Source organism: Hippoglossus stenolepis, chromosome 10 (assembly GCF_022539355.2).
Source record: "Hippoglossus stenolepis isolate QCI-W04-F060 chromosome 10, HSTE1.2, whole genome shotgun sequence".
Taxonomy (NCBI): domain Eukaryota; kingdom Metazoa; phylum Chordata; class Actinopteri; order Pleuronectiformes; family Pleuronectidae; genus Hippoglossus; species Hippoglossus stenolepis.
In genome coordinates, this window is record NC_061492.1 from 10,379,802 (window position 1) to 10,394,840 (window position 15,039).

At 43.5% G+C, this 15,039-nt stretch overlaps 1 protein-coding gene across 1 annotated transcript; it reads left to right on the plus strand.

Annotated features, from left to right (window-relative positions):
- Positions 1–1,232: 1,232 nt before the first annotated feature.
- Positions 1,233–14,573, plus strand: e2f2 (E2F transcription factor 2). Its single transcript, XM_035168850.2, has 7 exons — positions 1,233–2,020; positions 9,532–9,631; positions 10,050–10,269; positions 10,782–10,943; positions 11,076–11,190; positions 11,790–11,988; positions 12,553–14,573. The coding sequence occupies exons 1-7, from the start codon at positions 1,739–1,741 to the stop codon at positions 12,828–12,830; spliced, it is 1,356 nt and encodes a 451-aa protein (XP_035024741.1). The 5' UTR covers positions 1,233–1,738; the 3' UTR covers positions 12,831–14,573.
- Positions 14,574–15,039: the final 466 nt, after the last annotated feature.

Below are 15,039 nucleotides of genomic sequence, written 5' to 3' on the forward strand. Positions count from 1 at the left end.
AGTTATGATAAGTTAAATATCATTTTAGAGTATGTGTGGACTTCATTTGAAATCGTTGGAGTTATAGTTCAAATTGAGGCGTGACATCAGCTGGCCTTGGCTGGCATTCTCCTCTGCCTTGGCCAATGGGGGTCAAGTCATATGGCTTGGGTCTGGTAGATGCGGATTGGGGGAGGGGTTGTTTTCTTTCAATATCTCCTCTGAGCCAATAAGCAAGAGTGCTACTGAATGAATCCAATTATCATCGACAAACTATCCCCAGCAAATATCTCACACCCACTTGCACCAGGCCACACTACACTTTCATTACAATAGACTATTGATTCTCATGTCAAGGACAAAACAGCTCATTTCTTATGAAATAATATGTGGATGATCAGAAAGTTACCATAATCACACATTATTCAATTCAATTTCTAAGTGTATAAAAGTTAACAAGAGAACAAGAGAATTTCATGTAAATCTTTCAATTTTTTATGTTATTTGGCGTTAAATTAGTTATATACACAAATTTAACTTGACTATTTTGAAAATAGTATAGATGGAGTGTATATATTTTAAAATACATACTTAATAGTTCCACTTTTTCAATGAGGTTGGATCTAACTTGTTATCAATACACATTGTCAATAACTATTTAGTTAAATGTTCATATATCAGAGCAATTTTGTTCTCTTGCCATTACATCAAAAAGCATATTCTACATGTTCTGTATGTAATAAGGTACTTATGATACAAGATAGATAGATAGATAGATAGATAGATAGATAGATAGATAGATAGATAGATAGATAGATAGATAGATAGATAGATAGATAGATAGATAGATAGATAGATAGATAGATAGATAGATGGATTTTTATTAAAAAAAAGGTGAAAACAGTGCAAGAATACAACTTAAAATATAAAACTAGAGATATGAAATCAAATAAAGATACAATATGTGGGTCAACTCGTTGCTGTGTCCTAGTTATATTAAAGTTTCAAGCCTGGACAAGTCTCTTATTGTCTTATTGTCTCCAGGCTGCTGACAATAAAAGAAACTCGGGCTACTGTCCCTTTAAGAGGACGAGCCTCGTGCCGAACAACTGTTTTATGCAAATGTGACAAGCCGAGCGTGCCAACAGCCAATCAGGGGCGAGCTCCAACCGCGGGAGATCTAAATTTCGCGGGACGAAGTTTGGCGGTAAAAAAAAAGCTGCTTCTCGCTCTCCACCTCTTGTCCTCTTGTATGGAGCGAGAGGAGCTGCGAGCCGGACGATCAGGACGCACACACCGGGTCGGATTCTGCAGCAGAGGCGGGGGCGTCCCAATCAGAACCAGAACCACCAGAACTCTGCACGAGAACCCTCCGGTACTGGACTTCTCAAAATACTGACTCTTTAAAACAAGTTTGTTTATTTATTTTGAGCACCGTTTTGATTGACTTGCACGGAGAGTTTCTTATGCACTTTGTTGCCGGACAAAGGAGAACAGCACCGAGCAGGTTGTTCCTGTAGATACGGTCCGGATCGCATGTTTAAATCGTGCATTTCTGAATTTAACAGGCTGGTTTCCGCTGTGTGAGTCGCTCCTGGTTTATTTGTTATTATAGCTGCAGGGGTGCGAGTACATCTCCATAGAGAACCCACAGCTTGCCCGGAATAGAGAACGATTTACCGCAGCATTGATCTCAGGCTACTTCCCCCTCAGCTCCACCGATCCGGTATATATTTTTTACTTTACTCCGGTGGAAAATATGATGCGAACGCCCAAAGGCGTTTCTCCGGCAGCGGCGGGTCGTCCCGCGGTGGGTCTGCCCTGCTCCCAGCACAAGATGAAGGTGTTCTCCAGCGGAGCAGCAGTGAAGGCCGAGTTCTTCAGCACCGGACTGTCCAGCCCGCCGATGAGCACGGTGCCGGTGGGATACTTCACCCAGATCTGCAACACGGCCGCGGCCGAACAAAGAGCCCACAGCCTGTACTCAACCCCCCACGGACCAGAGGCTAAACCCATCAGATCATCCTCCGGGCGGCTGCCGGTGAGGAATCAAACACACACTCCACCACTGCGATGCATTTACACACAAACACACACTTTACCACTGCGGTGCATTTACACAAACACACACTCCACCACTGCGGTGCATTTACACAAACACACACTCTACCACTGGGATGCATTTACACACTCACACTCTTTATTATGGAGTGATAGCTCCAGTGTCATGAGCGTGTGTGTGGGATGGTGGAATAATTCTTGATTTCCATTGGTATGCATGTTTTGGCAATATTCAACCATGTGTGGACGCGATAAGACACAGAGGAGCCACTGTGGCTGCTGCTCAAAGTGTGTGTCAGTGTGTGTGTGTGTGTCAGTGTGTGTGTGTGTCCCTAGTTCGCCTTTTGCATGCCATGTAAAGTTGTGTGACATCTTCTCCCGCAGTCCAGCTGTAGCTGCACACAAGACCAGACGCTGTGAGAGATGGGTTTTTTGGGGGCTGTCTGGGGAGGAGGTGGGGGGTTGAGTAGTGTTTGGGGGCCCTCCTCTTGTGAAAAAGACGAGTGGCCCCCCCTCCACAGCAGGCGAGGCAGCAGGGCCACACAATTAAACAATGCTGGGGAGGGGGGGTGACCAAGCTGGTGACACTAATGTAAAGCTCAGAACTTTACACTAATTTCTATTCTATGAATCGTGTTGGCAGCTGGGAATCGCCTGATGTTCCCGAGTCGTCCCTCTCGCTCTTGTTGGGGACGGCTTTTTTTGTGCTTCCACCCTTCATGACAGCTGCTGCGACTGCACCTGTCACCGAGGCAACGCAGCACCTGTGTAACCTGTTTATATCACTGTAGGAGGGAGGTGAAGGTCAGAGGTCACAACCGGACAACTGCTGTGTGTGTGTGTGTGTGTGTCTGCTCAGGTGGAAAGAACTCTTAAAAAACACATGTATATATATTTTGTTGACTGTTTCTAAACCCAGAGAAATCCCCAGTTTTATTCTCGGTGACGGGACGTTTAGTTTCGGTCGCCTTTTAATCACGTCATAATCACTTGTGGCTTTTCCCGTCTCTCCTGTTGCTACTGGTGCAATTACGACGTACGGCGAAGGAAAAACACGCTGCTAAACAGTTAGCCTGTTTGGTCACTGTAGGACGGAGGTTAGGGTCAGAGGTCACAACCAGACAACTGGTGTGTTTCCCCTGAGAGATGATGTGTGTGTGTATGCTCGGGTGGAAAGAACACTTAAATATATGTGAGCTGTTTGTATACATATATATTTTGTTGACTGTGTTCAAACCCGTCTCTCCTGTTACCGGGGCAATTACGACCTAAGGCGAAGGAAAAATATGCTGCTAGCCAGTTCGGTCACTGGTTATAGATGACGATTATTAATTTTCCTTCCTCATCTGTGAGCAGGATTTGAATCTGAGTCACGACAAGTAGATTTTCATCGACAAGTGGGGTTAAGAAAACCACTCCTAGCAACTGAAAGTTATTGCACGTTAATACTAGCCTCATACACGGTGAAGAAAAATTCTACCGTAAAAGTGTCTCCCCCCCCCGTGTTTTGACAGTATGCTTCCTGTTCCTGAGAGATTATTTGAAAAGCTTGATGATCTGAGATGATTGGATCACACTCTGCGAACACGTTGGTGTCTCCACACCTGCTGTTGTTTGTTATATCGGGTCTCTCGCCTTTCTGACCCGTCCCTGCTGTCTTTAAGATTCACATCAATTGCAGTGAAGCCAAAGACGTCAGGGGCTAGAGCGAGCGCAGGGTCTCCAAATCTCATGTTGTTAACCTCCGGCCCTCGACCCAGCAAGAGGATTAGTTGGATGTAAGTAAAGTGAGAAATAGGCGGCCACCTGGCTTATCGTGTGCCAAGGTGAACTGAATTACGATTCAGCGGCCTGTAGCCTGAGTATTTGTGGATTTATACTTGTCACGTGGTCAAATGATGCGTTTGGTTCATCCATATTCTCCCCTTTTTAATCCAGCGCCAAGACGTTCATGTGCTGTCCGACTAATGCAGAGTGTCATGGACGTGGCCTGAGCAGGGTTTATTATGCAGATGAAGATGTTGACAAGCGGCAGATAAGAAGCCAGAGTGCTGAGTGTGTTTTCACCCTGATAACTGGGTTGGTCCATTCTTCCCCTCCACCGTGCATTCAGTAGATACATGACTGACTTTGGGTTTGTCGTGGTCACTTTATCTGAGGCCTGGTTCAACTAGCGCGCCACTAAAATGAGAGTTTAGCTGGGATGAGAACGAGGGAAATTACAAAGCTGGTTTCGAAAGTTCCAGAGTTATGAAACTTCCTCAGCACATTTCAGTAAATGAGGTTATTTCTTAATTTTTTAGAGGGAAAATACTATAAACTTTTAATATATTTCAGACAAATTATGTGATGAGTAGATAATAGGCTCATACGTTTAATTTTGATATGATATGTAACAAATGTCTAATAACAACTAGACCTATGCTATATATTATGTTGACCTTTGTACTTATATTATCCAATTTTTTTCCAACAATGTTCAAACCAGAGAAATTCTCAATTTTATTCAAGGTATCTTTCTGTGTTGGATCGTTTCATATCCTCTTTACCTGAGTAACAAAGTAAAAAAGTAAAACCACACTGCTAGCCAGTTAGCCCGTCTGCTGTTGTTTCCTTCCACTGTTCGTATTGGTCACTCGTAACGGATCACGATTAATAACTGTCATTTGCTGCATTAAATGAATAAAACTTTAATATGTGACAACTCCAGTGATACCATGCTTCTTCACTAATTTGTCAAACTAGGTTGTTTTATTGTATAAATAAAAGAGACAAATAACTGACTATGGACAGCTAGCATGCTAAATACATTAGATATATATGATATACACTGATCAGCCAGAGTTGGTTTTAACTTGTGTGTGTGTGTGTGCTTGCTGACACAGCAGCATAAGCTCATGCTCAATCATGGGTCTTATGTTTACAGGAAGTGTTGCCGCTTCATGTGCATCTCACTTCCTTCAGCTTAAACAACATAATAACCACTGTCTTTTCAGTTTACACTTCACCACAGGATGCTCGGCTCAAACAAACAACACAAGCCTATAGAACAGTCATGTGTGTCCCCACAAGTAATCCTTACTCTTGCTAAAGGGCATGAGAGGATGTCCTTATGAGACAAATTGTGATTTAGGACAATATTACTTTTTTTTTTACTTCAAAAGCTTCCTCATGGGACATGTTCTTTTGAAAACCCTCAAGAAAAATGTTGGACTTAAGCTGCAGAGATGAAACCTTTACTTATTACCTTACCTAGCTGTAGTAAAAAAAGCAATGTATCATTGGTCGCTATGTGAGTTTTAACTAGCTTGTGTAAACAGTCGATAGTTGTGACTGTTACCTCTCAGCTTGATAGTGATGTAAATGTGTTACAGGCCTCGGGTCTCCCTCCAAAGTCCAGGGACGCTGCTTCTGTCTCCGATTGTTCCTCCTACATCAAACTCTTCCTAAATGCTCTGTGGGACTGCAGAATTCCTCTTTCACATACAGCGAGTAGGGTTTTACGACGGTCAAATACCAGATAGGACAGAAGATGTTTGCCATCGGCATAATGTCGGCCACCACAAAACAATGTCACACTTATTCCCTGCTCATGTCACATGCATGTTTCCAGATTTTCATGGAATGTGCACAATCTGCAAAACTGCATTAATATCAACTTCATGAATTACTCCTTCTGCGACTTGGTAGTGACACACAGCTCTTCTCTGCTGTTTCTTTTACCTCTTTTACAACAAGAGTAGAGGGTAAATGCTAGTTTTTTAAACTCTGGTAAACCCACTAAAACTATGATTACTGTCTATTACCAGTAGAGGAGTTAGCCTCTTTATATTTTCCACTGGTGCATCATGCTCAGCATCACAAACTGACAACTGGGTCGCTCTCTGCCCTCGCTGTCTTGTCAAATTAGCGGTTTTAGCCCGATGTCACGTTTTACATCACTGTCTAATGATCTGCAGCCAATACAAACCTGTGTCTATTGCAAAGTCATTTGATAAGGGAAGGAATGCCGATTTTATTAATTCCCATTGCAGACAAAAGCCAGAGGTGAGTGGGTTTTACGACCAGTTGAAAAGAGGCTTTATACCTTCCAGTGGTCTCTTGACTCTTGAATCAACTTCAATCAATCTGCTAAATTTTATTTGTATATTATATATTCAGAAAGCACAATTTGTCCCAAAGGGCTTAACAAGGTGTGACATCCTCTGTCCTTAACCCTCAACAAAAGTAAGGAGGAGTACTTCTGGTTCCATTCCTCTTGGACCCCATGTAGTGAGCCTCCATTCAGACTGATGCCACCTGCATGTGACATTGGCCACGTTGCCAACTGTATGCACTCAAACTAAATCTCTCTCTCTCTATTCCATCTCATTCCCCTTTTTTTAGCCCCTAGCAGTGGCCCTGAAGCATAATGTCCACAGCAGGAGGAGTTTTACATTTCAAAGCAGCCCTACTCCCCCCCCACCCCACCTCTCTACCAGCCACCCAAATGGGCAGATCCACCCTTCAGTTTTTTTTCCTCTTGAGGGACACATTGACAATTTCATCAGCAATTCAGCCATTGTTTGTCTTTTGACTACCCATGGGTGTGGTGGTGAGGGATTTGTTTACGGAGGAGTGGATACTTGCAGGCGTACTGTAACTTGCCTTTGGCTTGGCTGGAATCTGAGTCCCACGCACCAGCAGCTCAACTGACGTGGTTTGTTGGGTTTGCAGAAGAGGCCTGGCGGCAGAGGTCCTCCACGTGACTCATTGACTCTGTGCGAAACACCACAGTTGACATTTCACCACGATGGCAGGAATCAGCCAAAGAATGTGCAACAGACAGGGTGTAACTGGGAAGGCAGGCAGGGTGAGCTTGTAGCAAGCGTGAGGGGAGTGATACTGGTAGCTTTTGAGATAAAGAGTTAATAGCAGGGCAGTTGACTCTGGCCTTTTCGGTTTTCTTCTCACAGCAGTTGGCTGAAAAGAGTGGTTTTCTGCAAAATATCAACTTGGGAACAGATTGAAATTGAGCAACATGCTGCGATATCCAGTTTTCTGTTAAAGGCTACATCCAAACTACTACGTGCTCGTTTAAAAACTCATCAACTCTGCTATGAATATCCATAGGTCCACACTACTACTACTTTTTGAGCCACTAAAATGGTGAAATTTAGAAATGCTGCAGTGTTTTAGTCTGGATAGGCAAAAACAGATGTTTGGAAATGACGTATACACACTCTAGCTATTTTCAGACATGACCTGTGGGTAAAATCGAAATACTTTATACTAGGAGGCCAGGTGTAGAAAGTCTGCAGATAATCCGCAGCCTTGGACATTTTCGTTCACACATGCACCTCTTCTGATCTGCAGAGTTCAGTGCATGTCTGAAAGCAGCTGAAGAGACGTGTTTGTGTCATGAAACCTGCCCATGTACTCAGCCATATACTACGGATTTTAACTAGGCCCAACCAGTCCCCTTGAATTCGATCAAGCTGCATCGAATTTCACACATCTTTAGAATTCAGTTCCCTAAATACGCCACATTTATTAATTAATAATATTGTAAAATCTATCTCACAATGTTGAAAAAAGTTATCCGAGTCCACATCTGCCCCCCCCCGACCCAAATCTTTTGTTACTCTGTCCAGTATTTTTTGCATAATCTTGAATTCAATCAAACAAACCAACAAAAAAAACTAAATAAAGCAGTGTTTGCGTAACATGGTTGACTCAACGGTGAAATCCCTCATGCAAAAAGGGAGCACCCGAGCCCCCGCCTTAACCCATACAGCTGCAGGGTGAAACCGTTGGTTCCCTCTTATGACGTGTCAGCGTTGCCTGTGGCCGTGACTTATAATGTGTAAGACCTAAACAGCCTGAAACATAGATTTGGTGCAGCTCGATCTGTAGGTTTTGTGGTTATTTTATGAGAGGTTTGCTGAATTATTGTAAGGGAGGCTTTGAGAGACTGAGCAGTGAAGGGAAAACCACACAGATCCTCTCTGTGTGTCAGCGACAGCTGTCACAGCTTGTAGACCCTCCAACCAGTATCTGATTCCTCTGGTGTGTGACAGCCAAGACCCTGAGCCAACAAAGACACAACTTTTAATCCCACAAAAAACCTGAACAAGTGCTTACAGCTGCCATTTTGTTACAGGTAGGGGTCCATGTCCCTGAAGTGTCTGTGCATATGGCTGCCTGAACGCTTTGGGCATTAAAAGCCTCCCCGCCGACAGCACAGCACATGCACTTGCTGTGCTGCTCCAGATGTCGCCAGTCAACAGGTGGACGTGTCAGTGAGCAAACTGGGACAAAGGCAGCCTTTATTATCCCCCACACTCGCACAGGCACATCCACACATGTTGCGCTCAATTCGCCACTTTTCCCTTCTCCGTAGAATTGCCTATTAGCCAAAGCGGCTCACTGGCTTCTTACGCACAGCGACAAAAAAAGGGATTAATGTTGTGTTTGCCATGAGACACGGAGGAGAAGGTGAGGTCCCCGAACCAGATGCTGCACATTACACAAAATTAGGTTTTGTGTGGGCGCCCTGCATAAAGAGGGGAATGACCACTGATGAACCGAAACCTCTCACACACCGTGAACATGTGCTGCCATTACTTAGGTCTCTGGCAGGAATTCGGCACGTCAGGAGGTCGTGACTTTGCACAAGATGTCACTTTTCAGACAGTTGGTCATTTCGTCATTCTATCAGGGGGCCTGTGTTCTTGTGACTTTCACTTTTGCCATGAAGAAGAATGGCCGCATGAAGATATCTAGTTTCTTATGGGGCCCAAAGTTCACGTGGATATTTTCAGGTTGAAACTGAATGCATGATGCATTACACAATTTGTGTGTGTGTGTGTGTGTGTGTGTGTGTGCGGCTGCTTGTGTATATGTGGAGAGCTTGTGTGTGTTTAGTCGTAGAAGAAAGGGGACGTAGGGAGGCTTTAAAGGGGGAGGAGAGGTCATTGAGTGATTCCAGGGATTTCCTGGCGTTTTGCAGGCAGTGGGTCGAGAGAGAGAGCTGATCCCCTCACCCTTCTTCCCCTTCTACTCTGTTCACGCACCCACACACACTCACAGGAGATCTGGCCCTCTTGAAGTGCTTGGGAAAGTGTGATGGGGGTGCTTTGTTTCTGCACTTGAGGGCCGTTGTCACATTTACGACATAGCACTTTTCAGCAACCCCCCCCCCCGCCCCTATTTAGCACTTTTCACCAACATTGATGGCCTGGACTTGCCCTGCACATTTTTTTAGCAACTTAACTTTGATCTGCCATTGTGTAAAGTCTGTGACATTTGTTAAGTCGCTAGGACGACAGATTGTTTCCAGTAATAGTCAGACCGGGAAGGAAGTCAAATGAGGAACATTATTCACACTTTGCATGTTTTGTTTTTTTTTGGTGACTAAATGGTAACATCTTAGTAAAAACATAAACCATCTTTGCTTTTAAATGTTCCAGTTCTTTATAATGAATAATATATACGTTTTCTGCTCTCTAGGCTAAAAGGAAGCTGGATCTCGAGGACCCTCTTTACCTCCCAGAGTTCCGCACGCCAAAAGGCAAAGGCAGCATCACAGCCAGGATACCAAGTCCAAGAAGTGAGTATACAAGGGAGGAGTAATGTCCTGTTTATCAGCACTTCTGTCTCATCGGATCAGTCATACACAAAGAACTGTCCAACTTCTCTCTGTCCACAAATTGTTACAGTATCCAAATGCATAAAATATTGCGTAATGCACGTTACTAACTAGTATTGCTAACAATGGCCAACCTGGCTCTGTTTAATATATGTATTACTTAGGGTATCTTAAAAAGTCTTTAATCCAAAATCCATATTTTAGGAGAAAAAATGTCTGAAACACATTTTGACAAGTCTTAAACATTGATTGGATTATTTATTAGGAAGTTATTAAGTTATTACCCTGTAGATAACCTGTGAAGAACTGAGCACCTTCACTGGAGGGTTAAATCTCTCTTCTGGTCCGTCTCCTAATGTGCCTTTTGTTTGCGTCTCAGCTCCAAAGTCTCCAGGTGAGCGGACGCGGTACGACACCTCCCTGGGCCTGCTGACCAAGAAGTTTGTGGGTCTGATCGCGGAGTCTCCCGATGGAGTTCTTGACCTGAACTGGGCCACCGAGGTTCTGGAGGTCCAGAAGAGACGCATCTATGACATCACCAACGTCCTGGAGGGAGTGCAGCTGATCAGAAAGAAATCAAAGAATAACATCCAGTGGCTGTGAGTAGAAATAAATCAACAGAGATTTAGTTTTGGAATTGCAGCTAATAAAAGACGTGTAGAGAAAAGACCAGAAATTAAAATGCATTTACTTTCTGTAGTCTGATTGGCTCTTTTAATATATCCATCAACGTCTAAATTTTATAAATATTTGAAATAGTTGAATCAACCACTCTGACAAATAAAACTACAGTTCACAGTTGTAACTGCAACTCAACTCAACTGTATGTATTCCTGCTCACACTTAGCTTATCAGCCCCCTAGTGGCTTTAGCTAGACACTACAATAGAGTCTCCACCATGTGGAATGCTTACTACCCATTACACTCTCTGCCCTTGTTTTTGAGTCGTTACGACAGCTACCTCACTTATTTTAATGCCATCAAATCCTCACTGGTTTCTGTTTTTTGTCTCTTTATATGCTTTGTGCTGGGATTGGCTCCGTCTCCCCCCACGTTCCTACAAAGAAAAAGCAGTATAGATAATGTGGATGTAAACTGTGTGATGTTGCAGGGTTGGAGACGTATTTGAAGGCGGTGCAGGCGGAGGAGAGAAGGCGTGTGCCCTGAGGAAAGAGCTGGGAGACCTGGAGAGGGCGGAGCGGTCTCTGGACGAGCTCATCCAGTCCAGCACCACGCAGCTCAAACAGCTCACTGAATATAAAGACAATCAGAGATATCCTTCACATGCATCTTTGTGTTTCACTACATTTCTATTGCAACTCGTCTGTGTTTGCTTATACATAAAAATATCCGCTTGATACCTGCTGCTGCTGCTGCTGTTGTTACCCTTGACCCCACACGGCACGCTAGGGTACGTGACGTACCAGGACATCCGCTCCATCGGCAGTCTCCGAGACCAGACGGTCATCGCTGTCAAGGCCCCGGCTGAGACCAAGCTGGAGGTGCCAGACACAGCAGGGGTGAGAGAGCATCTTTGTATTCATTTTACACTGTGTTCCTGTTTCCTCCATCTCGCCTGTTTCAGGCTACATCCACATTTTAACGTCTTAGTTTTAAAATGTAAACGATCTCTGTCAAGACATGCGTTCTAGTCCAGTATCGCAAGTAATTGCTGTCCATACTGAAACATGTAGATTCATGCATTCATGGCGTGTGCGTGCCGGTGTAAACCGAAAGCAGTTGGTTGCTTATTTACAGATAATGCAACAAATAAGAAACACAGCAACGGTGAAAAGTAAGAAGAGCAGGGTTTTCTATTTTAGGACCTACAACGAGGTTAGTTTATGCCCGTCAGCACCGAAGTTAAAGAACAGCTTTAGGTGCTCCAAAACTCTGGAGAAGTCTGGACACCAGGTGAAGACGTAGCATCAGTGATTTAAAAATTAAATGTAGTTGTGTGAATTGAGCCTTTATAGACCACTGCTCTCCCATGTACATTTTTATCATGTGTCAATATTGCTGTCAGATGGAGGTTAAATCTTTTGGCAAATTAGTTTGTCAAGGAAACAGTAACTAGTGACTGACAGTACTCTGTTTCTGTGTCCTTCTCTCCCCACAGCAGGGGTCATTACAGATCTACTTAAAGAGTAAAAACGGCCCCATCGAAGTCTACCTGTGTCCGGAGGAGGGTCTAGAAGATGCCAGCCCCGTTAAGAGCCTTGTCACCCCCAAGGAGGAGTTTCCTCTGCCGCTCGGTCCTCCAGCTGCAACACCGATGGCACAAACAAGTTACAGCATCAAGGAGGAGCCTGTTGAATGTAAGATGGGGTTTCAGATACGTACTGTGCTGTGGATTCAGACTTTACCACAAACTGCATTATTTTAGGTGTAAATTTATAAGCTTTATGTGCTTTAAAGATTAAAATAACATTTTATCATCTTGCAAAATGCACTTGTTTAATTTCTTGCAGAAGATAAGAAGGTCATGCATTAGCCAGGAGGTAATTAGATGCGCTCAAGATGAAGAGTGGAAGTAGCAGTGAACAGCTAGTTCAAATATATACTTTGCAGAACCCCTAACACTCAAACCTACCAAGCAACTTTTTGTAGAAATGTTGAACTATTCCATTAAGATGGGTAGTAAATCAACTAGTCCAAACTTTATTTAAACTTTATTTATATAGCAAAATAGGTTAATTTATACACAAAAATAAAAACAAATCGCAAGGGTGGAGTTTTCGAAAGGTTTTGAACTTAAAAAGAAAAGTTAAAGCAACAATCCAGAGGTTTATGTTGTGCTAAGTTCAGCTTAGTTCAGTAAGAACCCACAGATCAAATTAAACTGGAATCTCTCCTCTTCTCTGTCCTCTCCTATAAAACAGCCAACCTGTCGACAGCTGCAGTTCCCGCCGCCTCCTCGGCTTCAGCCTCCACTTCCTCTCTGCTGGACGTAGAGAGGCTGTTGGGTTTGCCCCCCAGCCTGCTGCAGATCACCGAGGACCAGCTCCCCGGCACCTCGTTCGCCCCAGATCCCAACACGCCCTTTGTCAGTTTCTCGCCACCCTTGGACCACGACGATTACCTCTGGAGCCTGGACGATGGCGAGGGAGTGTCTGATTTCTTTGACACCTACGACCTCGGGGATCTGTTGAAGAGCTGAGGTATCAATGAAGGAAGGGGGGGAAAGAAATGTAGGCAGAGGAGGGGGGGAATATTTAATCGAATGCCTTCTCAAAGTAGGAAATATTACACTATGAAGCCATCTCTCTTTTTTGCCATGCCTGTTTTAATGTCAGTGATTCCAAAGGGTGATTTAAACCCTATGTCAATGTTAATTAATTAAAAATCCCAATTGTACATATTGTTGTAAAAAATCTCTCAGTCTGGGAGGAAGTTTGAGACTGAGATTGGCACTGATGTGTGTGTGTGTGTGTGTGTGTGTGTGTGTCATCTCCGACCGTAAAGAAACACTGTTTAAAAAGCAGGGACTTTTTCACATTGTGCTGCAAAGATAAAACATTTGTAGTCTCACACAAATCTGTGAGTTACTATGCATCTTACCAGCAAAAGATCTGGTAGACGTTTGGGTGCCAAGCCGGTGTTTACAGTGTGACAACTCAGGAAATGTGCTTTTCTTCCTTGTTTCCAAAGTCTAAATAATTGTGCCACTCTTTGGCCCATAGGGGGCAGCCTTGTATTAAGTCAGCTTTAACTGCCGTGCAGCTTTTCCAGGATTCAATCAAAGTGGATGAGAGTAAGCTAAAGCCACCAAGAACCTCACACAGGGTCCTAGTATCTTCAACCTGCATCAAATGAAACTGTGAATGACATGTCCTCGTAGATCCACTGGCATCTACAGCTCGTATGTACTGTCCCGTGAAATCTGAGCGTAGATATTGGACGAGCAGCTGATTTGAAATGTTGGGTCTGTCTAATCAAGTTCGCTCTTCTACTGCCTCAAGCTTTTTGTCAGGCCTTGTCACCTGTTTGGTGTTCGCATCGTGTGCCAAACCTCACAGGCTGCGGAGGCCGGTTCTGGACTCGGAGCCGGAGATTGTGAGCGATGAATTGGTGCTAATCACACGCTTCCGTCGTAGGTTCGGCAGCATTGTTTCAAATCCAGTTGCTCCTGTGAAATAGCTGATTTTAACCGATGCGTGTTTTTTTATGAAGTGGTGTCAAACTACTGTTGTATTTCTGAGGAAATAACCCAAAAGAATGAAATATAGCATCTGTGTTGCAGATGTGATGGAAGGTTGGTTAATTTATGTAATTAAGGTTTCATTAGATGAGCAATTTCTTTCGTCTCCATTTGTTCTGAAATGGAGTTTGTTGATTAAATAGAAGCAGAGACCATGAGGAATTTAACTGTTTGGATTTCAGGCCTTTGAATTTTTTCCCCCCTCGTGTTTTGGTGCAGCCCCTTTTTAAATAGTGCACCAGAACCAGAAGAGCAGCTGTGACTTTTACCTGTTAAAGAAATTTGAATTTCACGCCGATGCATTTTTGGCTTTCCCTCTACGTCGCAGAGATAAGCTAACTGTCCTGTCCTAACAAAACTTGAAAAACGTGTGCTTGTGTGTGTATTTGATAGTTTGGGAAGTGGGTGTTTACAGTGTGTTTCGTGTGTGTGTGGTTTTACAAATGTAGGTTAGAGAATGTAAATTCAGAATTTGTAGGGTGTTTTTTTTCAATGAACATTATTTTTCTGGTATTTGTACATAAGTTCTTTTTGTATTTATACCTATTTTTTTCCCTGAATTTGTATTTGGATGTTGATACTGGCCTTTCTGCAGAGGCCACAACTGTTTTTGTATGACATGCAGCACTTAATATTTTATAATATTGTGTGGTCTGTTTGAAATAATAATAAATAAATTGAAGCCATGGTTTACACCTTGAATTGTGCCCTGTTTTTTATTTTGATCACTTTTTAAGTCAAGAACCTTCAAGTTTCTGTTGTAATTTAGACAAAACTGTAGTGGCTCTATCCTCACATCAATAAATGGTAGAATGGTTATCCAAGCCAGTTTGACCTGACCCTGAAAATCAATATTAATCAATATTAAGGCCTAAGTGAATCACCCCGGCTCAAATGAAAATATTTTTTCTGTGTAAAAGCAGCGAGGGAACGACCACTGACGACGCTGATCTAATAAGAATTGACTTTCCCTCAGGAGGGAGAATGCGTTGACACGAAGAGCGACAATGACACGGAGGGAGTCATTAACACGTTCGGACAAGTGGACAAAAGCCAGCTATCATTCTTTGTGAGTTGGTTGCTTTGGAAACAAGCTCACAAAGGGCAGGGGTCACAGGGTCAAGGTTCAGGGGGTCACCGTGGAATGTGTGTCAACGAAGGACATGTT

Bases quoted from the DNA above. Each gene is read 5' to 3' on its own strand.
- e2f2 (XM_035168850.2), top strand. From the start codon at position 1,739: ATGATGCGAACGCCCAAAGGCGTTTCTCCGGCAGCGGCGGGTCGTCCC. The intron at 10,270-10,781 runs GTGAGTAGAAAT...GTGATGTTGCAG, and splicing joins AAGAATAACATCCAGTGGCT to GGTTGGAGACGTATTTGAAG. The intron at 11,191-11,789 runs GTGAGAGAGCAT...CTCTCCCCACAG, and splicing joins AGGTGCCAGACACAGCAGGG to CAGGGGTCATTACAGATCTA.